The 24,686-nt window shown below is 44.5% G+C and overlaps 1 protein-coding gene across 1 annotated transcript in view; it reads right to left on the reverse strand.

Moving 5' to 3' along the window:
• The window catches only part of PIGL (phosphatidylinositol glycan anchor biosynthesis class L), a 153,292-nt gene that overhangs the window by 13,923 nt on the left and 114,683 nt on the right, over window positions 1-24,686 (reverse strand). The window contains exon 4 of the mRNA XM_077294243.1: window positions 20,386-20,453. Within this exon, the coding sequence (XP_077150358.1) occupies window positions 20,386-20,453 (68 nt within the window). The remainder of the gene's footprint in view (window positions 1-20,385; window positions 20,454-24,686) is intronic.

Below are 24,686 nucleotides of genomic sequence, written 5' to 3' on the forward strand. Positions count from 1 at the left end.
TGAAAATAAAAAATCATTTTTCTTTCCTCAAAAAAGATGTTTTAGCAAGCAATTTTTTATTTTCACAAGAGTAACAGGAGAAATTGGACCCCAATATTTGTTGCCCAGTTTGTTGTGAGTACGCTGATACCCCATATGTGGGGGTAAACCACTGTTTGGGCACATGTCAGGGCTCGGAAGGGAAGTAGTGGCATTTGAAATGCAGACTTTGATGGAATGGTCTGCAGGCGTCACATTGCATTTGCAGAGCCCCTGATGTGCCTAAACAGTAGAAACACCCCACAAGTGACCCCATTTTGGAAACTAGACCCCCCAAGGAACTTATCTAGATGTGTGATGAGCACGTTCAACCCCCAAGTGCTTCACAGAAGTTTACAAAGCAGAGCCGTGAAAATAAAAAATAATTGTTCTTTCCTCAAAAATTATGTTTTAGCAAGTAATTTTTTATTTTTGCAAGGGTAACAGGAGAAATTGGACCCCAACAGTTGTTGCCCAGTTTGTCCTGAGTACGCTGGTACCCCAAATGTGGGGGTAAACCACTGTTTGGGCGCACGTCGGGGCTTGGAAGGGAGGGAGCACCATTTGACTTTTTGAACGCAAGATTGGCTGGAATCAATGGTGGCGCCATGTTGCGTTTGGAGACCCCTGATGTGCCTAAACAGTGGAAACCCCTCAATTCTAACTTCAACACTAACCCCAACACACCCCTAATCCTAATCCCAACTGTAGCCATAACCCTAATCACAGCCCTAACCCCAACACACCCCTAACCACAACCCTAACCCCAACACACCCGTAACCCTAATTCCAACCCTAACCCTAATCCTAACCCTAATCCCAACCCTAACCCTAATCCCAACCCTAACCACAACTGTAACCCCAACACACCCCTAACCCTATCCGTAACCCTAACCACAAGCCTAATCTTAACCCTATTTCCAACCCTAGCCCTAATTCCAACCCTAACTCTAATTCCAACCCTAACCCTAAGGCTATGTGCCCACGTTGCGGATTCGTGTGAGATTTTTCCGCACGATTTTTGAAAAATCTGCAGGTAAAAGGCACTGCGTTTTACCTGCGGATTTACAGCAGATTTCCAGTGTTTTTTTGTGCGGATTTCACCTGCGGATTCCTATTGAGGAACAGGTGTAAAACGCTGCGGAATCCGCACAAAGAATTGACATGCTGCGGAAAATACAACGCAGCGTTTCTGCACGGAATTTTCCACCCCATGGGCACAGCAGATTTGGTTTTCCATAGGTGTACATGGTACTGTAAACCTGATGGAAAACTGCTACGAATTCGCAGCGGCCAATCCGCTGCGGATCCGCGGCCAATCCGCTGCGGATCCGCAGCCAAATCTGCACTGTGTGCACATGCCATAACCCTAACCCTACCCCTAGTTCTAACCCTAGTTCTAACCCTAACTCTAGTGGAAAAAGAAAAAAAAATATTTTCTTTATTTTATTATTGTCCCTACCTATGGGGGTGATAAAGGGGGGGGTTATTTATTATTTTTGTTATTTTGATCGCTGTGATAGAACCTACCACAGCGATCAAAATGTACTTGTAATGAATCTGCCAGCCGGCAGATTCGGCGGGCGCACTGCGCATGCGCCCGCCATTTTGGAAGATGGTGGCGCCCATGGAGAAGACGCATGGACACCGGGAGCCTCGGTAAGTATAAGGGGGGGGAGATCGGGGCACGGGGGGGGTGCGTCGGAGCACAGGGGGGTGACATAGGAGCACGGGGGGAGCGGACAGGAGGACGGGGGAGCGGAGCACAGGACGGAGGGGACTACGGGACAGATCGGTGGCTTGGGGGGGGTGATCGGTGGGGTGGGGGGGGGGTCACTTCAGTATTTCCAGCCATGGCCGATGATATTGCAGCATCGGCCATGGCTGGATTGTAATATTTCACCAGTTTTTTAGGTGAAATATTACAAATCGCTCTGATTGGCAGTTTCACTTTCAACAGCCAATCAGAGCGATCGTAGCCACGGGGGGGTGAAGCCACCCCCCCTGGGCTGAAGCACCACTCCCCCTGTCTCTGCAGATCGGGTGAGATTCGAGTTAACCCTTTCACCCGATCTGCAGGGACGCGATCATTCCATGACGCATACGCTGCGTCATAGGTCGGATTGGCACAGACTTTCATGACGCAGCGTATGCGTCAAAGGTCGGGAAGGGGTTAAAGAGGTTGTCTGGTGAAAACGAGTTATCCAGAGTATAGGTGATAATTTACTGATCAATGGGGGTCCGGCCGCTGGGACCTGCCCCGATAGGCAAATTTTTATCCCACTTATAAAATGGACCTCTGCTCCATTCGTTCTCTATGGGGCTGCTGGAAAACGATGAACGCAGCGCTCAGCAGCCACATAGAGAATGAAGAAGGTCGACCATGCGCACTGTCTCTCCATTCTTACAAAGATAAAAGTGACCCATTCTGCTGATCGGCCCCAGCAGTCGGACCCCACTGATCAATAAGTTATCCCCTATCCTGTAGATATGTAATCATTTGTTTTCGCCGGTCAAGACCTTAAATGTGAATGGTGTAATACTTTATTTTACCTGTGGGGGCACTGCAGGAGAATTGCATACTTATTCCCAAGCTTCCCTTCAGATCACAACTGATCTTTCATTCGTGGAACATCCTTTGATTAGAGGAACTTTTCTACCAAAAAGTAATTGTCCCAAATAGACAACCCCTTAAACTCTTCCTACATGCCAGACAGCTCGTTCCATAAATAGCACTGTACATTTTTCTTTAATATGATGGTTCTCCAGGCAGTAATCTTTCAGTCTGGTATTTTCCAGAACTGTCTGCAAAACACAACCCCATTTTCAGGAACGGCTGTGAAAAGGCAATGTGGAAAAGTGAGTGATTAGGATGAAATGTTCTTCGCCAGCACATAGCCGATGGCAAAGGGAGCTGTAAACTGGAGAAATGATCATAATGACACCATGACTGTTCATTTTCCTTTTCTTAAATTCCGACCTGGCTTGTGATTCCAGTTAGGCAAAGTCTCCTAAGAGAGAACGCCTTCTTATTATCTGACTGTGGGATCCAGGCCAACTAGAGGAAAGGTTCCACTTTTCAGAAGTCCAACTAAGGTATATTCTGGTAACCCAGGATCGGGGTGTTGTATCCTAAACTGTAAAGTAATGTTGTGTTACCGAACAGCCTCGGGGAAATCCCATCTCAAATTGCATGAGATCAGGTGATAGGGTCCCCCGACTATCTTCACGTCCCCCTTATTCTGTTATGCTAGGGAAAGGGTCTCCTTAATAAGCTTAGCCATTGAGTCTGGACTTTACCGACTGCTCCTTCCAAATCTACTAAAGTCAATAGATTGTTTGCTGGTGTTGTCCTAAGTTACAACACATCCCAGGTTGCACCCAGAGTAGTCACTGACTAGCAGAGCGAGCTAAGGGATAGACCTACACAAGCCGGTGTGCAAACCAGAGATATCAAGACAATGACAAGTTCATAACGAAAGAATGAAGTCAGGAAGGGACGATAACTCAAACCGAGCAAACAGGTAAATTATAAGTCAAATAGACCAAAGTCAAACCAGAGGGCACTTACACTGGGTTTACAAAGGTCGATTGCGGCCATCAAACAAAAGCCGATCAGCTATATTCAGGATAATCGGCGGTAGTTTAGGCCAGCCGATCACAATCCTAGGCACACGGAACAATCAATATTATGATCTTTCTGTGAGCATTGATTATCACATTATGAACATAAGGATGAATGACCTCGGGGAGATCAAAACATCCATCACCGCGGAGACACCATCACGTGTTTCTCAACGCAGGTCTTTCACCGGGAAGGAACAACCACGGAAAGGGCAGCATCCAATAAAGGAAAACCACCTATACCAAAACATGGTATCCATACACAGACAGCTGTTTCGGGGTATTTGCCCCTCATCAGTGTGGAGTAGAAAACTGGCTATTAGGAGCAGTGCCTAGTGAAAAGACTATAAACATAAGGATGAATGACCTCGGGGAGATCAAAACATCCAACACCACAGAGACACCATCACGTGTTTCTCAACGCAGTGATCCAGAACACTAATGTTAAGTATAGAAAAAAAAACGCATGCGTTTTTTAGCGCTAAAACGCAGCGGCAAAAAACGCAAGTGTGAAACCAGCCTAAGGCTATGTGCACACGTTCAGGATTTTTTGCGGTTTTTCGCTATAAAAACGAGAAAAAACCACAAAAAAAAGCGCATACATTAAAGCATCCTATTAGAATGCAATCCGCAATTTTTGTGCACGTTGCGTTTTTTTTCCGCGGTGGAATCGCATTCCAGAAAAAAACGCAGCATGTTCATTCTTTGTTCGGATTCGCAGGGATTCCGCACACATAGGAATGCATTGATTCGCTTACTTTCCGCATGGGGCTATGCAAACCATGCAGGAAGTATGCGGATCATGTGCGGTTGGTACCCAGGGTGGAGGAGAGGAGACTCTCCTCCAGGCCCTGGGAACCATATAATTGTTAAAAAAAATAAAAAAATAAAAAAATAATAAATCGTGATATTCTCACCTTCTGGCGGCCCCGGCAGTCATCCCGCTCCTCGCGATGGTTCCTTTCCCAGGGATGCTTTGCCGCAATTACCGCTACATCATCTGGGGTCATTGCCGCTAGGCATTATTGGGAACGGGAGCATCACGAGGATGCGGGAAGACTGCCGGGGCCGCCGGAATGTGAGAATATCACGATTTATAATTTTTTTAAATAATTTTTAACATTAGATCTTTTTACTATTGATGCTGCATAGGCAGCATCAATAGTAAAAAGTTGGTCACACTTGTCAAACAATATGTTTGACAAGTGTGATCAACCTTTCAATCAGTTTTCCAAGAGATGCTACATATTGCTTGGAAAACGCTAGTGTTTAGCGGGAAAACGCATGCCAATTTCGCATGCGTTTTACCTGCGGCACAGTTGCGGAATTGCCGCAGAAATTTCCGCGGCAATTCCGGACGTGTGCACATAGCCTTAGAATGAAATAGTCAACAAATGGGTGGGTCGGAACACCAGACATCTGCTCAATGAAAAGGAATCTGTCAGAACGATCCACAAGCCCCAAACTGTTTATAGGATCATGTTGTTCTCTGAAACATCATGTCACCCAAACCTTTACTAATGTAATCTGTTGCTTCTTGATTGAAAAATCGCTGGTCATATTAAATGTGTTCTGATTAGTGATGAGCGAGTATACTCGTTGCTCAGGTTTTCCAGAGCACGCTCGGGTGATCACCGAGTATTTATGACTGCTCGGAGATTTAGCTTTCATCGCCACAGCTGGATGATTTACAGCTAGTAGCCAGGCTGAGTACGTGTGGGGGTTGCCTGGTTGCTAGGGAATCCCCACATGTAATCAAGCTGTCTAGTAGCTGCAAATCATCCAGCTGAGGCAAGGAAAACTAAATCTCCAAGCAGTCATGAATACTCGGAGACCACCCGAGCAACGAGTATATTCGCTCATCACTAGTTCTGATGAGAACGTTCTTCACAACCTCTTTCCGCCAGTGCTGCTCTCCGGCCAGCCTTACCTCTTCTGCTTGATTGACAGCTCACAGGCTGCTAAGCCAAGCTAGTGACCTGTCAGTTGCACAGAGGAAGGTGGCATTGGGTAGGGAACATAGCGGGGGAGGCCAAAGCTTGAGAAGTGCTTTGACACTCCCAGAGTACCTAAGCTTTATTTGCAAATGAATTAAAACAGTGATTTTTTTTTCATCAAATTTATGAGTAAAAGTGTGTATGACATTAACTTTCAGAGAGCAACAAGTTTGAGGAGCGGTGAGGGATCGAGTCTGTGGGAAGGGCGGAACATTCTGCCACCAGACAGTAAAAGATGAATACAAAATTTGTCACAGACTAAAGAAAAGACTTTTAAACAGAGTATGGGTACAGATGATTGGCAGCTGAACTCATCCTGTGATTAGTCCACTGACCAGCTCACCTGACTGACCATTAGAGTATCTGGATGGCTGTGCACACATGCTGTCCATCACATCTACCCGTCCCACCAGTGTGGCCAGTGGCAGCACCAGGCAGAATGGCTGACGGAATATGATGGAGTAAGTTTGTGAACTGAGAACTTGATGCAGTAAAGTGGACTGTCACAGCTCCATACTTTACAGAGTAGCAAATCTAAACCCTGCTTAGAATTTTGATTTCTTAACATCAAAATGAGAATGATGTCCATCACACTTATATCCCCTGGAACTTGGCCAATCCTATCCGATCCAATTATATCCAATCCAAGATGCACAAATACAACACAGGAAGTGTCTTATTGTTTATATCCCCAAAGCTTAGACTCGATGGACTCAATTTACTGTTGTGTTTGTTGCTCTTTTTTTCATGTGATAATGTCATTTTTCCATTATCACTTTTTTTTTTTTAAGTTTATTTTATGTGTATCCCTGATTTTTCTTTTTTTTTACTTTTGCCATCGTGTGTGAAGTTTAGAGTGCCCAGATGTTTTCCTTTGATTTATCATTTATGTTTTTTCGAAAAAGTCACTAAATTTGCTGCAGATATTCTCCAGTTCCCCACTGGAGTAATTTTATGCACGCCAGTAATTTTGGCAATTTTTTTTAGCCATGTTGTGAAATAAGCAACATTTTGCACTAAAATGTTGCAAAAAGGAGTAAAGACAAATATAAAGATCATTTTTTAATTTGGACAAAATTCACAAATTCATTTTAAAAAATGTGGTCCCAAAAAACGACAAATGCAAGACAAAAGAGAAAAGTGCCTTAAAAAAAAACACACGTGATTTTACCATTTTACCTAAATGCGTTCAGCCTCATGAGAAAGAAAGTCAATGGACTGTGTGTAACCACAAATGAGTGATCGGAGGGTTTTCCAGCAAGCAAAGAGTTCACAAGCTAATGAAAAAAAATTGGTGGTACCCCTAGAAAAGATTTAATATAATTTGACTGTGGGTACATGTGAAACGAACGTGCGTCTTGTAATTAGCATCACAGTTAATAACCTTTAAATCAGTCAGTCTGCCATTTTAGAGGGAGAAAAGTAGTCACTGTGCTGTTTGGCATCATGGTAAGTACTACAATGAATATGGATTAAGGAAAGCTAAGGAGAGAGTTGTCTCAGGAGAAAAAGAAAATTATATAAGTCCATCGGCAAAAATCTTGATGTTCCTGTTACTACAATTGCACATATTAAAGGGGTTGTCTACTACTAGGACAATCCCCCTCTCATTCCCTATGTTTGGCCCCGATAAAATAAAAACACCTATATTCACCTATCGCAATCAAGAGGAAGTGGGAGCTGCGACTGCTCACGTCACTGCCGGGATGGAACGCATGCTTGCACTGCGTTCCAGGTGCTCCCGCCTCCCACGTTCCCCTACTGTCGCGTCAGCTGTCTGCGGCGCCGGGGGTTACATGGGGCGGTAGTGCCTGGCAACCTCCAAAGCGGACGTGCGCCACACCACGCCCACCCCTATTCTCATTGGCCATTCTTCCATTTTAAACCGTACCCTCCCTGGATGACGCCACCCCCTGACGAAAGCAAACGCAGAAACAGGGGTCTGAGTGGATGCATTCTTCTTTTCTCCTTTTGCCACTCTATGGAGTGTACGGCTTATTGTGGTCATATGGACAGACACTCCAGTCTCTGCTTAGGAACACTGCAGCTCCTTCAGGCTTACCTTTGGCCTTTGTGCAGCCTCTGATTAATGCCCTCCTTGCTTGGGTTAAGGTTTGGTAGGCGGCCCTCTATTGGCAGGTTCTTATACTTCTCAACAACTTTGTCCATGACTTGTTTGAAGATCTCCTTGGCTTCATGGTGTTTGGTTAGTGATGCCTGTTTCTTAATGATGTTGCAGCCTCTGTGGCCTTTCAGAAAAGGTAAAGTGTATATACCGACAGCCCATGTGACACTTAGATTGCACACAGGGGACGTCCTTTCACTAAGTATGTGACTTATGAAGGAAACTGCTTGCACCAGACATTTTTGGGGGCTTCATATTAGAAGGGGTGAATACATATGCACATGCCAATTTTTAGCTATTTGATCCCATAAATTTAATTTATGCCCAGAAACACAGTGTCTGCAAATTCAGATTTTGGTTTTGGCTTTTATCCTAAGTCATGTGACAAAGCTCGTTAGAAAGTCGATAATGACTGTTAGGATTGCTACTTCCTATAGGTGGCACTAGAGTTCTAGTCATCTCCCTCTCTGAAGAGACAATTTGTATATTTCCCAGAGGAGCATTACGGTTTAAAAGTCCCCTCACTTTCACATGTGAGGCTTGACATGTCACACTCCACAAGGAGAAACGTTACCCCTTGGATCCTCGCACCATCAGTCACTGTCTTGGAACTTCATGGTAGATGATTGAGGAAGAAACCATTGTTGAAAACAAATTTAAAAAAAAGCGAGACTGGAATTTGTCAAAATGCAAAGACAAATCATAAACCTTCTGGGAGAACGTCCTTTGAAAAGATGAGGCAAAATTAGAGATTTTTGGCAACAAGTCACATCAGCTCTATGTTCACAGACACCAAAATGAAGTTATTTAATTGACTATTGTGAGTTTTTCTTACTTTACCAGAAGGTACCAACAATTTTGTCCATGTGTGTGATTCAACCAGTGGACGCTGCTATTTGCTTTAAATTCCCCTGCCATTTGGTCATCATCCAACACATTGACGTTGAAAGTTTGCTAGGCCAGGAGAACCTGTTTGTCAGTAGTTTTCCGCTCTGGCTTGTAGATGGAGTCCCAGGGAAGAGGAGTCCAATCTCTGATGCTCCCACTCCGTTAAAATTGACGTTGACATTTTTTGTCCACCCATTTATTTTTGGATGGTACCTCTCCATGGCAGTGGTTAGGGAGCCACATATGGCTCCTGGGCGTCCATGCCTATGGATGTCCATCAGATGTTCACTTAGGGTAGCATTGTTCACTCGTGGCCACAGCACTAGTAGAGTCAAGACCAGATCAAACACATACAACTTTAGGCTGGGGTCACACATGGCGTAAGACAATACGCCACGTATTATACGTCCGTACTACGGCCGTAATACGGAGAAATGTTCCCAAAATAGTGATCCGTAGTCAGGGTGTGTCAGCGTATTTTGCGCATGGCATCCTCCGTATGTAATCCGTATGGCATCCGTACTGCGAGATTTTCGCGCAGGCTTGCAAAACCGACATCTAATGGATTTATGTGCTCAAATGTTCGGGAAAACATATATACAGTATATATATATATATATATGTCATTGTGACACATATATATACAGGTCCTTCTCAAAAAATTAGCATATAGTGTTAAATTTCATTATTTACCATAATGTAATGATTACAATTAAACTTTCATATATTATAGATTCATTATCCACCAACTGAAATTTGTCAGGTCTTTTATTGTTTTGATACTGATAATTTTGGCATACAACTCCTGATAACCCAAAAAACCTGTCTCAATAAATTAGCATATCAAGAAAAGTTCTCTAAATGACCTATTACCCTAATCTTCTGAATCAACTAATTAACTCTAAACACATGCAAAAGATACCTGAGGCTTTTAAAAACTCCCTGCCTGGTTCATTACTCAAAACCCCCATCATGGGTAAGACTAGCGACCTGACAGATGTCAAGAAGGCCATCATTGACACCATCAAGCAAGAGGGTAAGACCCAGAAAGAAATTTCTCAACAAATAGGCTGTTCCCAGAGTGCTGTATCAAGGCACCTCAATGGTAAGTCTGTTGGAAGGAAACAATGTGGCAGAAAACGCTGTACAACGAGAAGAGGTGACCGGACCCTGAGGAAGATTGTGGAGAAGGACCGATTCCAGACCTTGGGGAACCTGAGGAAGCAGTGGACTGAGTCTGGTGTGGAAACATCCAGAGCCACCGTGCACAGGCGTGTGCAGGAAATGGGCTACAGAGAAGCAGCACTGGACTGTTGCTAAGTGGTCCCAAGTACTTTTTTCTGATGAAAGCAAATTTTGCATGTCATTCGGAAATCAAGGTGCCAGAGTCTGGAGGAAGACTGGGGAGAAGGAAATGCCAAAATGCCTGAAGTCCAGTGTCAAGTACCCACAGTCAGTGATGGTGTGGGGTGCCATGTCAGCTGCTGGTGTTGGTCCACTGTGTTTCATCAAGGGCAGGGTCAATGCAGCTAGCTATCAGGAGATTTTGGAGCACTTCATGCTTCCCTCGGCTGAAATGCTTTATGGAGATGAAGATTTCATTTTTCAGCACGACCTGGCACCTGCTCACAGTGCCAAAACCACTGGTAAATGGTTTACTGACCATGGTATTACTGTGCTCAATTGGCCTGCCAACTCTCCTGACCTGAACCCCATAGAGAATCTGTGGGATATTGTGAAGAGAAAGTTGAGAGACGCAAGACCCAACACTCTGGATGAGCTTAAGGCCGCTATTGAAGCATCCTGGGCCTCCATAACATCTCAGCAGTGTCACAGGCTGATTGCCTCCATGCCACGCCGCATTGAAGCAGTCATTTCTGCCAAAGGATTCCCGACCAAGTATTGAGTGCATAACTGAACATTATTATTTGATGTTTTTTTTGTTTGGTATTAAAAAACACTTTTATTTGATTGGTCGGGTGAAATATGCTAATTTATTGAGACAGGTTTTTGGGGTTATCAGGAGTTGTATGCCAAAATCATCAGTATTAAAACAATAAAAGACCTGACACATTTCAGTTGGTGGATAATGAATCTATAATATATGAAAGTTTAATTGTAATCATTACATTATGGTAAATAATGAAATTTAACACTATATGCTAATTTTTTGAGAAGGACCTGTATATTCTGTATTTAGATTTCAATCAGCGCGATATCTGTGAACAGCCGGTAATTCAATTGCCGGCTTTTCATTTCTCCTGCACAAACCCGACAGGATATGAGACATGGTTTACATACAGTAAACCATCTCATATCCCCCTTTTTTTTGCATATTCCACACTACTAATGTTAGTAGTGTGTATGTGCAAAATTTCTGCGCTGTAGCTGCTAAAATAAAGGGTTAAATGGCGGAAAAAATTGGCGTGGGCTCCCGCGCAATTTTCTCCGCCAGAGCGGTAAAGCCAGTGACTGAGGGCAGATATTAATAGCCTAGAGAGGGTCCATGGTTATTGGCCCCCCCTGGCTACAAACATCTGCCCCCAGCCACCCCAGAAAAGGCACATCTGGAAGATGCGCCTATTCTGGCACTTGGCCACTCTCTTCCCACTCCCTGTAGCGGTGGGATATGGGGTAATGAAGGGTTAATGCCACCTTGCTATTGAAAGGTGACATTAAGCCAGATTAATAATGGAGAGGCGTCAATTATGACACCTCTCCATTATTAATCCAATTGTAGGAAAGGGTTAAAAAACACACACACATGATTGAAAAGTATTTTAATGAAATAAACACAGCGGTTGTTGTAATAATTTATTGTTCTCTCAAATCCATTTGCAGTCCCTCGCTTGGCAACATAATAAACGCACAAGATACATACCTTCTGATGTACTGTCAGGTCCAACGATGTAATCCATCTGAAGGGGTTAACTAATATTACAGGCAGGAGCCCTGCTAAATGCAGCGGTGCTCCGTGCTTGTAATCCCCGGCGAATGAATGAAATGTAGGTCATTGACCTACATTTCATTCATTCGCGGTGAGGCGCCCTCTGGTGGATGTTCTCATGAACTGCAGCCTGGGAACTTTTTCCCACGCTCCAGGTCATATGAGGACATCCACCAGGGGGCGCATCACCGCGAATGAATGAAATGTAGGTCAATGACCTACATTTCATTCATTCGCCGGGGATTACAGGCACGGAGCACAGCTGCATTAGCAGGGCTCCTGCCTGTAATATTAGTTAACCCCTTCAGATGGATTACATCGTTGGACCTGACAGTACATCAGAAGGTATGTATCTTGTGCGTTTATTATGTTGCCAAGCGAGGGACTGCAAATGGATTTGAGAGAACAATAAATTATTACAACAACCGCTGTGTTTATTTCATTAAAATACTTTTCAATCATGTGTGTGTGTGTTTTTTAACCCTTTCCTACAATTGGATTAATAATGGATAGGTGTCATAATTGACGCCTCTCCATCATTAATCTGGCTTAATGTCACCTTCCAATAGCAAGGTGGCATTAACCCTTCATTACCCCATATCCCACCGCTACAGGGAGTGGGAAGAGAGTGGCCAAGTGCCAGAATAGGCGCATCTTCCAGATGTGCCTTTTCTGGGGTGGCTGGGGGCAGATGTTTGTAGCCAGGTGGGGCCAATAACCATGGACCCTCTCCTGGCTATTAATATCTGCCCTCAGTCACTGGCTTTACCGCTCTGGCGGAGAAAATTGCGCGGGAGCCCACGCCAATTTTTTCCGCCATTTAACCCTTTATTTCAGCAGCTACAGCGCTGAAATTTTGCACATGCACACTACTAACATTAGTAGTGTGGAATATGCAAAAAAAAAGGGGATATGAGATGGTTTACTGTATGTAAACCACGTCTCATATCCTGTCGGGTTTGTGCAGGAGAAATGAAAAGCCGGCAATTGAATTACCGACTTTTCACTAACAGCGCTGCGTATTTCTCGCAAGTCACACTGCTGGTCCGTGTGGAATCCGTATTTTTCTCGCCCCCATAGACTTTCATTGGCGTATTATTTGCGCAATACGCTGACAAACGCAGCATGCTGCGATTTTGTACGGCCGTAGAACGCCGTATAATACTGAACCGTAATATACGGCTAATAGGAGCAGCCCCATTGAGAAGCATTGTGCCGTATGTAATGCGAGTTTTACGTACGTAGTTTTTGCGCTCTTACGTACGTAAAACACGCATGTGTGACCCCAGCCTTAGCAGTTCTCATTCTATTAGCATGAATCCCGTATTACATTGCTCATTTTTGAGAAAATATAGATCCATTTCTTGCGGGATCATAAAAGGATTTTGTGGAGTTATGATACATCTGGATTGGTTTTGTTTCTTCAATAGTAAAACTTTATATGACAAGAACATCAAATACAAGGATTTTCCAGCTGAGAGAACATTCAGACCTGCAGGAAAAATTTTCTGGGATAATTACATTCACAATGGACCCATCATGAAGTAGTTACAACTCGGGAACAATCACTGATCATTGTTTGCAGACACCAACACAAGAAGACGGCATAAAGGAACACGAGGTTTGTGAATGCAGCGTTAACAAAGAAGAAAATCAGACTTGACCTGTGGACTAATCGAAGGAGTCCTGCGCTCCGGCTTCTTACGCTGCATGTAGTGCATGCTTCCATGCTTGATGGGATCGAGGTATAACAGATGTATCCGTTGTATTAGACATTTTAAGTTCAGATTTATGTTTAAAGGGAATCTGTAAGATTCTCTTTAATAAGCATAAGTGCTCTACCTTTAGGCTGGTTTTACACTTGCCGTGTTTTTCTCGGCCCGTTTTTGCTGCCTCAATGCATTTCTATAGGGCCGCAAAAACGGGCCACACAAATTTGTAGGAGCGCCGCACGCCGTACAAAAATATAGAGCTTGCTATATTTCACGGCTTACGGACATGAGCCCCAATGAAAATCAATGGGGCCGCAAAAACAGCGGAAGCTTGTTTTTGCAGTGCCCAGTGACTTCCGGTTTTGCGGAATGTCGTTTTTTTCCCCCAATACTCTTTCCATAGTATTGTAAACCCGAAAAACGGCGATCCGCAAGTTTTTTGCGGTCCGTTATTGCGGCAGACTGTAAAAATTGCGGCGATACGGCCCGCAAAAAAGGACCGCAATAACGAGCCGCAAAAAAACTGGTTAATGTAAAAGAAGCCTTATAGCATAAAGAGGTCCCAAAAGGAAGAGTGGGGGTGCATGCTTTTCAAAATCCTTTAAAGGGGTGGTCCAGTCCAAATTGTTAAGTCTGCAGTCACACAGAGTAACTGCAAACTTATGAATCCCCCCAGTGCACGCACTGTGCGCTGCGGGGATTTGCCGGTTTCTGACCCGGGACAGGAGGGTATGTACGAGTTATAGATATTCCCAACGCTTTATGGAGCGAGGTGGTGCCCTCTAGTTAGCAACGCCTACTAAATTGCCTCGTCACTAGATGGGGCGTGGGCTAGCTCTATACAAGTGTATGGAGCGAGGCCGTGCCCACCGGCTGGGAGTATGTATAACTCATACATATCCTCCGCTCCATGGTCGAAAACCGGCAAAACCCTGCAGCGCACAGAGCGTGTGCGGGCGAGATTCATAAATATGCAGTCACACAGAGTGACTGCAGACTTATCGATTTGGACCGGACAACCCATTTAATAGAGAAAAGTTCGCTAAAAATTAGCAGATCATAGACTGCCAGCAGTTCTGGCACAAAGCATTCAAACCTTTACCGATCAATGGTCGTTTAAATGCCTGTTTACACAGGCAGACAAAAGCAAACGGAGAGTACTGAGCCATCTGTAATAGATCGCTCAGTGAGCACAGTCTACCATGATTCTTGGCAGGACCATGCGCCACCAAGAACAATGATTTTTTTTGAGCTACACAAAAAATTACTTCACCGGATGTTCATAAGATGAGCGGCAGCCTGTTTACACTGCAAAATAATCGTGAAACAAGTGTTTTTAAGAACGTTCGTTAACGATTGCATTTCAATGTAAATGCAACTTAATGGTAAGTTCACACAGGGCGTTTTTGTTGCTTTTTTTTCTGCAGCACAACCTGATCCTCTTGGCAGGAAAGAAGCTGTGTCAAAAACACAGGTTTAGGTGCCTTTTTTGTTGCGTATTTGGTGCGTTTTTTTCTCTCTTTGTCCAGGCTAATGTCCTTGGATTTTCAGCAGCAAAAACGCAGCAAATAATGATACCTGCGTTTTTTTCAAAACCCATTCAAGTCAATGGGTGAAAAAACGCAGCAAAAACACTGAAAGAAGTGACATGCTCTATGTCCAAAAAACGCAGCAAAGCACAAAATACTGATCAAACAAAAAACCAATGTGTGTGCATGAGATTTCTGAAATCTCATAGGCTTTGCTGGTACTGTAAAAAGCAGCTGAAAATTAGCATAAAAAAGCTAGCAAAAAAACACCCTGTGCGAACTTACCCTAAGGCTCCTGATTGGAGGAAACACTTGTGAACTCAAAATGTTCTTTATTAATATATAAAAGGGTTTTCTAAAGCAATCACTTTAATTAAAAATCCTACACTAATGCTATAAAAAATGTTTTGTACGAGAAAGGTTTGGATTGGACAGATCAACAGCGGATCGAGCAAGAAAGGACACAACCACTTTTCAAAACAAAATGTGCTCTGAACAATAGAGTCTCCCCCTCCCCCACTCCACTGGTTACTTACAACTACCAAGAAAGCAGCAAAAATATAATTATATATTCCAACGTGCAATTAAAGGAGACCGGTTAGTTTGTATATCGGAACAACAAAAAAAGAGGAAAAAAAAGGCAAAGTGGACATACGGTAATTTTACACAAAACCCCAAAAATGGGCAGGACAAAATTGTTGGCATCTTTCCAAAATTGTGGGTAAACAACTTTGTTTCAAGCATGTGATGCTCATTCAAGCTCACCTGTAGCAAGTAACAGATGTGGGCAATATCACCTGAAAGCAGATAAAAAGTGGAGAAGGTGATTCAATCTTTGCATTGTGTGTCTGTATGTACCACACTAAGTATGGAGAAAAGAAAGAGGAGAAGAGAACAGTCTGAGGAATTGAGAACCAAAATTGTTGAAAAATATCAACAATATCCAGAGATCTAGATGTTCCTTTGTCCATGGAGTGCAACATAATCAAGAAGTTTTAAACCTGTGGCACTGTAGCTAATCTCCCTGGATGTGGACGGCATAGAAAAATTGATAAAAGGTTGCAACGCAGGATAGTCTAGATGGCAGATAAACAGCCAAAATACTTCCGGGAAAATGTCTTGTGTACCGATGAGACCAAGATAGAGCTTTTTGGTAAAGCATATGATTCTACTGTTTACCAAAAACAGAATGAGGCCTACAAGGACAAGAACACAGTACATACAGTCAACTAAGGTGGGGGTTCAAAGATGTTTTGGGGTTCTTTTGCGGTCTCTGGAACTCGGTACCTTGACTGTGCGCAAGGCATCATGAAATATGAAGATTACTAAAGGATTTTGGGTGGCAATGTTGTGACCAGTCTCAGAAAGTTGGGTTAGCATCCCAGGTCCTGTGTCTTCCAGCAGGACAATGACCCCAAACATACTTCAAGAAGCACTCAGAAATGGATGGAAACAAAGCTCTGGGGAGTTCTGAAGTGTCCAGCAATGAGTCCGGATCTAAATCCCATTGAACACCTGTGGAGAGATCTTAAAATTGCTGTTGGGAGAAGTCGCCTTCAAATATGAGCGACCTGGAGCATTTTGCAGAAGAAGAGTGGTCCGAAATTCCAGTTGAGAGGTGTAAGAAGCTTGGTGATGGTTATAGGAAGCGACTGATTGCAGTTTAATTATTTGAAAGGTTGTGCAACCAAATATTAAGTTTACCAACAATTTTTTCATCCGGCCCATTGTGGCAATTTATTCACCATGTCTACAGGTTTTTGCTAATTATTGTCTTTAAGTGTATCGTCTAATATTTAATAAAATGAGTGAAGATTACCATTGGCATATCGTAGACTCAATGATTATAGTTTGCAAGATTCCTAATGAAAAAAAAAGGGAAATTTTAATTAACCTTTATAGATTGTAATTTCACAGAACGAAGGATGGCCATGTATACCAAATTCACTTCCCCATAACCTGCTGCGGTGACCAATAAGTGACATTTTGCCGGCATTATAACAAGCAAAAACTTCATATTCTGCTATGGAGGTAAATGTATATGAGGCGACTGTACACATTTTTATGGTAGGAGCAGCAACAACAACAAAAAAACCCTCTTGATTGAAAAGGCCGACAGTTCTGGTACAAGCAAATCACTGGCCTGGTGCTCCGTGAACGCCCGGTATCCAAGGCCAGAGAAAGCAGCTGCAACAGTATCCGTGATACCCATCTGCCGACGGGTTAATGAATGGCCTCTTACATAACGGTTACCATGGGAACCGGCAGAGCCGCATTCACAAATGTGGGGGAGCGAGGAGCTATTTCTATACACAATTGAAAGGCCCATAGAACAGCGTGAAAGACACATCAGATGGAGGCTGAGACGTTACCCCAAACCTGGAAATGCCGGTCTGTCCGAAAGCAGAATGGGGCACACTTCAGGAGCCGCCCTGAGGATGAAAGCGACATTGAACCCCCATCATGTTACTAGTCAATAAGAAGCAACATCTTCTGGCTTTGGGGAGAAAAAAAACAAAACATCCCGGCCTTTAATAAAAATGGGTGTGATTTCTGCCTAGGAGTGGAGAATCTTTTCCAAAAAGAAAAGATTCCAGATACTCAAACACACAAAAAAGCCCGATGCCTTTGTAATGCTGCTGAATTTGTCTGCTATGGATTTGCAATAGATGAATTTAAAAAAAAAGTCCCAAAATTGGATTGTCTGAATATATACCAATGAAAGTGTATAATTTTTCGCAACTGGGACACTGACACCGGCCAAGCGCGGCAGTCTATCATGTTAGCCAATAGGCGTTGTTTGCTGGCCTTTTTTCAACAGGCCGGCCGCATTCCCACCATCCAACGATGGCGCTATGTGTACAGAATGTCATGCTGTCGGCAGCACATCTTCTGTTTACACAGGATGATGCGCTACTGACAACCAGGAAGTGCTGCTTAAAAAAAATCATTTTGCCGCCGTTTGTTAGACCGGTGATTGGCGGCATGATAGTACAGATCAATGACTGGGAAAGAAGAGGTTTTTAAATGAAGAAAAGTCTTGTTCCATATACAACAATAACACAATATTGCAGAATAGACTAAAAATGACATTCAGCCACAGCCTCAGTAGACCCCTGCTGCCTTTCCAACCTACCGGCAACCCGCAATCACATCAAGTAGTGATGGAAGCTTGTCAATTAAATTGTATATGTGTATTTAATGTAGTTTGTTACTCTCCTATCGTCGTATTCTCCGGTTCCCGATGCTGTTACGCCTCTCTTCTCACTGATGTGACCAGGTCCAGGACGTTTCTATGCATGTGCATTGTAAGGTCACTGCGGCCTTACGACTCTAGGCCAGGACGACTTCCGGTCATAGACAGTGTCACTCTGGGCCCAATCATGGCTGGAAGTCCTCCACAGTGTCGCTCTGGTCCCAATCATGGCTGGAAGTCCTCCACAGTGTCGCTCTGGGCCCAATCATGGCTGGAAGTCCTCCACAGTGTCGCTTTGGGCCCAATCATGGCTGGAAGTCCTCTACAGTGTCACTCTGGGCCCAATCATGGCTGGAAGTCCTCCACAATGTCACTCTGGGCCCAATCATGGCTGGAAGTCCTCCACAATGTCACTCTGGGCCCAATCATGGCAGGAAGCCCTCCACAGTGTCACTCTGGGCCCAATCATGGCTGGAAGCCCTCCACAGTGTCGCTCTGGGCCCAATCATGGCTGGAAGTCCTCAACAGTGTCGCTCTGGGCCCAATCATGGCTGGAAGTCTTCCACAGTGTCATTCTGGGCCCAATCATGGCTGGAAGTCCTCTACAGTGTCACTCTGGGCCCAATCATGGCTGGAAGTCCTCTACAGTGTCGCTCTGGGCCCAATCATGGCTGGAAGTCCTCCACAGTGTCGCTCTGGGCCCAATCATGGATGGAAGTCCTCCACAGTGTCGCTCTGGGCCCAATCACGGCTGGAAGTCTTCTACAGTGTCACTCTGGGCCCAATCATGGCTGGAAGTCCTCTACAGTGTCACTCTGGGCCCAATCATGGCTGGAAGTCCTCCACAGTGTCACTCTGGGCCCAATCATGGCTGGAAGCCCTCCACAGTGTCACTCTGGGCCCAATCATGGCTGGAAGCCCTCCACAGTGTCGCTCTGGGCCCAATCATGGCTGGAAGCCCTCCACAGTGTCGCTCTGGGCCCAATCATGGCTGGAAGTCCTCCACAGTGTCGCTCTGGGCCCAATCATGGCTGGAAGTCTTCTACAGTGTCACTCTGGGCCCAATCATGGCTGGAAGTCCTCTACAGTGTCACTCTGGGCCCAATCATGGCTGGAAGTCCTCCACAGTGTCACTATGGGCCCAATCATCGCTGGAAGCCCTCCACAGTGTTGCTCTGGGCCCAATCATGGCTGGAAGTCCTCCACAGTGTCGTTCTGGGCCCAATCATGGCTGGAAGTCCTCCACAGTGTCGCTCTGGGCCCAATCATGGCTGGAAGTTCACCGGGTTCTCCAGTTTCCTCCAATACTCCAAAGAAATACTGATAGGGAATTTAGATTGTGAGTCTTAATGTGGATAAGCAAAGCATAATAAATTAGGGCCTAGTGTGAGGGTGCACTGTGTGGTGGTAAGAAGATGGGATAAGGACTGTACATTGAGCAGTGAAGGAGAGGACTACATCTTATGTTTATTATGCCCTGAGGACTTTCCAGACCCAAGATCATAATAAGGGACATTCAATACACAGAGAATACATTTCTAGGTAAAATCCATGTAATTTGGCAAATTTGAAACTCTTCGGATCCGCTTATCTCTAGTATTTAATACAACAGACACATCAGCATCAAGACAGAATATATTCTCACTACAGAACGCTCAACATCCCAGATGGTTATAGAGGGGGAATTGAGACACATTTATACACTTTGGGGACAATCAATAACACACTGTATGCCAGAAAAATGTCCTACAATTTTCTCAAAAGTAAATGGAGCTTAGTAGAAGATGGTATGACTTATCACGACCAGAAACACTAGGATTTATGTGAGAGAGTGACTACTCCTCTATAGCTCGGACTCTGTACCCTGCCGGTCCCCTGGCTGCTTCTTCTGGTGGGGATCACGTGATCGCTGCAGCCAATCAGTGGCTGCAGATCAGATGCAAAATTCACAATACATTCAGATTGTTTATTGCAGGTCGGATGGAATGTGATGGGCACAGCTCATCAGGGATGACGATTGTCAGCAGTGGTCGCATGATGCTGCTAGAAGAAGCCATGAAACGGGAGAGGAACACAAAGAAGAGAAGGGGTGGATATTTTTTCTTTTTTCTTATTTTCCCACCACCACTGTCCCATTTTCAATGTGTGTTTTATAGTAGTTCAATCCCCTTTAATAATTTAGGCGATGGACGATACCTAAAAAATGAGCCAAACCTGCGAGTTACCTAAGCAGAATTAATAGAAGTCTCAGCATTAAAAGGGGTGTTTGTGGCATACAAAGTTCTATGAGGAAATAGGATTAGGCAATAAACTAGGTAGTAACATGTGTGATAAAATGAAGCGCATTACCTCACTGCACGGAACAAGGAGATATGGTTGTAATGTCCGCTGACACCTCCCTCGTCGAACGTGATCACCTAGGAACAAATCATTATACATCAAACATCAGATTAATAATCTTCAAGTTAAAATACACATTGAAAAAAGTGATAAATACAGGCCTACAAAAGGAAAATCACTACAGGGAAGTAAATGGGTTCTGGAATTTCACAGACTGATATGCCCTCAATATGTCCGGCATTACAAGGACAAAATGCCTTCCTCCAGAACCAGTGTCACACCATTCCCTGGGTTGTGTCTAGTAAAGCAGTTCGGCTTGAATGAAATGAATAGGATAGAGCAGCAATACCACACACAAACTGAGCACAGGCGTGGCGCTATACTCTCCGATTCTGGACATCCTTTTGTAACAAAACTAATAGTGGGTCTGAGGAATTCACAGACAGCAGCAGATGCTGAGAGTTTTTCATGAACTTTATGAACTCAACAAGGAGGAAGAACCCATAACTTAATGGACTACTGTACTTGCATGTCAAGAAAACATTATTTCAAGGTCAGTACACCCTAGGGATAATGCTATTCATGTATCCATACACATACTATTTGATTCTTCCACAACTCAATATGTTAATATGTCTATGCTTGTAGTTCCATATGTGCCAATAGTATTTTATTTATTTTTTATATTAATATTACTTTCCAATTCTTACTATAATTACAAAAGGATGAAAACCTAAAAGATAAGTTCTAGTCATTTAGTATTTAGTATGCATTCCCTAGTAGGACCTGGAAACTTTTAGAAGTAGGAAATTCGTCACATTTTTATAATTGGGTCTTCATTTTGTTCTATTTGCAATTTTTTTTTTTTTTTTGCCAGAAATAACTACAACCTATATGGTACGTAAATAACGGGAGTGAATAATTGTCAGGGCTGGCGTTAGGGGCAGGAGACCCGGCAGCCGGCCTAGGGCCCCAGCTCCTCCAGGGGCCCCCAGCCAGATAGCGCTATGGGGCCCCTGAGTAAGAGGATTGCGCGGCGCCGCCCTCTCCCCACATTGTGCATTCTACTTATCGGAATCATAGATGCTGATAAACTTGAAAGCAGTGATGGAGGAGAGAGTGTCACGTAACACTCCCTCTCCCATCACTTCCCTCTGCCTCAGCATGTTTCAGCAGTGGAGCTGATGAGACCCTGAGACTCTGCAGAAGTCAGAGCAGCTGAGGAACCAGGAGGAGAAGTAAGTATTGCATGTGTGTGTCTGTATTACAGTGTGTGTCTGCATTATACTGTGTGTGGGGCTGCATTATACTCTGAGGGGGCTGCATTATACTGTGGGGGGCTGCATCATAGTCTGAGGGGGCTGCAGTATACTCTATGAGGAGGCTGCATTATACTCTACCACGGACCATGCATTATACTGTATCAAGGACTATCTGTACCAATCATTCTTCCTCAGCCGAGTACGGATAGGTGCACACGGTCAGTAAACGCTGCGGGTTGGATGCTGCGTACTTGTGCAGCGGCCAGATGTTACAGCATAGTGGATGGGATTTCAAGAAATCCCATGCCCAGTATGCGTGCACAGACGCCTGCAGCTCACCCATGGAGATGGACATGTGGAGCGTCTTTCCAGACCACATCATGTCAATTTATCTTTATTTGTTTCACCCGAACAATGTATTGGGTGCGGTGATTCTGCACGGTTCAATGAACACTTGCGTAATCACCAGCGTTCAATAGTCGGCAGTGGACATGTGCTGCGTCCAAAGCGCTGCCAATTATTGAAAGTGTGGACATTCCCTAAGGAGGCCGGGAAACAAGCGTCGATCAACTTCAATACTGTCAATGACGCTCGTTTAGCGGTCTGAACTTTGCGCTTGTAAATACAACAGAAATGTTTCTGTGTGATGGTGCGATATGTTAGCATTTGTCTAAAACCGGCCCTGATAATTGTTATTATATTACGACATTAATGGGGTTGTCCAGTGAAGATAAATGATCACCCATCGGCGGTATAGGTGGAAACTAACTGATTTTGTGGGGTCCGACCAGTGGAAAGCAAAGTGACCGGAAAAACTGGGCACACGTTCCACAGCTATTTCATTCATGTATTCGGTTTTGGGCAGCCAGAAAAAGCTCTGTAGTCCCATAGGAATGGAGCGTGGGTTGAGCATGTGCACCTCCGCTCTATTATAGCAGGGATAAAAGTTCCTCTTTTTTCTAATCTATCTATACAGGTTCCACCAGTCACCCCCCCCTCATTGATCTATAAGTTATCCTGGGCCCTGCCCTGTGGAAAGGTAATAACCTGTTTTCACTGGAGGTCCCCTTTTAGAATATCAACTGAATAATCAGGTTTCTATTTCTGGCCAACCTGCCTTCCACCACTAGAGGGCCCATGAGCTACACAAATTGGTATTTCGTTTTTTCCTCCTTGGATTAAGGGGGGGGGGGGGGGGTACAGAAGATAAATAACTAGAGGTCACACTGCTTTCAAGAAAGCCCATTACCCATTATCTTTCTTGATTAATCAATCAATCCCCTATGTAGCAACAGGTATTCTAGAAACTGGCTACTATCACTGTAGTACTCACACCTGTCTGTACACTGTCTGTGAATGTGACAGAAGCATAACGTATATTGGGTGGGAGACAAGGCAAAATAGACAAAATGGCCAACAAGCTTATCCTGTGAATGACTGGAAATGTTTCTCCAGAGAAAACCTAAATACTGAAAAATCAGAATCCAGAGTCACATATTAGTGTCCTGTATAAATCACTACAGTATAACTGGCTTCTTAATCTGAGGACAGGATAATAATAATTTTTATTTATATAGCGCCAACATATTCCGCAGCGCTTTACATTATAGAGGGGACTTGTACAGACAATAGACATCACAGCATAACAATAAACACAGATCAAAACAGATACCAGTAGGAATGAGGGCCCTGCTCGCAAGCTTACAAACTATGAGGAAAAGGGGAGACACGAGAGGTGGATGGGAACAATTGCTTTAGTTATTTGGACTAGCCATAGTGTAAGGCTCGGGTGTTCATGTAAAGCTGCATGAACCAGTTAACAGCCTAAGTATGTAGCAGTATAGACACAGAGTGCTATTAACTGCATGAAGTGTATGAGAACATGATGCGAGGAACCTGATTATGGTTTAAGTTTTTTGAATGGGCCACACAGGGATAGTTAGATTAATGCGTTGAGGCGGTAGGCCAGTCTGAACAAATGAGTTTTTAGGACACGTTTAAAACTGTGGCGATTGGGGATTAATCGTATTAACCTAGGTAGTGCATTCCAAAGAATCGGCGCAGCACATGTAAAGTCTTGGAAACGGGAGTGGGAGGTTCTGATTATTGAGGATGCTAACCTGAGGTCATTAGCGGAGCGGAGGGCACGGGTAGGGTGGTAGACTGAGACCAGAGAGGAGATGTAGGGTGGTGCTGAGCCATGGAGTGCTTTGTGGATGAGGGTAGTAGTTTTGTACTGGATTCTGGAGTGGATGGGTAGCCAGTGTAATGACTGGCACAAGGTAGAGGCATCGGTGTAACGGTTGGTGAGGAATATGATCCTGGCAGCAGCATTCAGGACAGATTGGAGCGGGGAGAGTTTGGTAAGAGGGAGGCCGATTAGTAGAGAGTTACAATAGTCCAGACGAGAATTAATAAGTGAGACAGTAAGAGTTTTTGCAGAGTCGAAAGTAAGAAAAGGGCGAATTCTAGAAATGTTTTTGAGATGCAGATAAGAAGAGCGAGCCAGTCATCGGATGTGGGGGGTGAATGAAAGCTCGGCAGCGGGCATGTTGCTTGGGAGTAATGGTGGAACCACACACAGAGATGGCAATGTTGGGCAAAGGTAGGTTAGTAGAGGGAGCAAACACGAGGAGTTCAGTTTTTGACAGGTTCAGTTTCAGATGGAGGACATGATGTTAGAGACAGCGGTAAGACAATCACTGGATCTCAGAGTCTGCTGCCGCACGCAGACGAAGGCTGCAGAATTACCGAATGCACGCAGACGAAGGCCGCAGAATTACCGAATGCACGCAGACGAAGGCAGCAGAATTACCGAATGCATGCAGATGGAAGGCCGCAGAATTACCGAATGCACGTGTAGCGCCCCCACTGCCGCAGGGCCGAGGGGTACCCGGTACCGGGCCTCTGAGTCTCTGCTCTGGGGTTGTCACGGTGGCTAGGCCCCGGTCCGTGACCCTGCCGAAGGGCGCACAGTATCTGATAGATGTGGATGGTGGTAGTGGTGCGGTGTAGTGCCGGTCGCAGTAAATAACGAGGACACCGGGT

Source organism: Ranitomeya variabilis, chromosome 3, assembly GCF_051348905.1.
Source record: "Ranitomeya variabilis isolate aRanVar5 chromosome 3, aRanVar5.hap1, whole genome shotgun sequence".
Lineage (NCBI taxonomy): Eukaryota > Metazoa > Chordata > Amphibia > Anura > Dendrobatidae > Ranitomeya > Ranitomeya variabilis.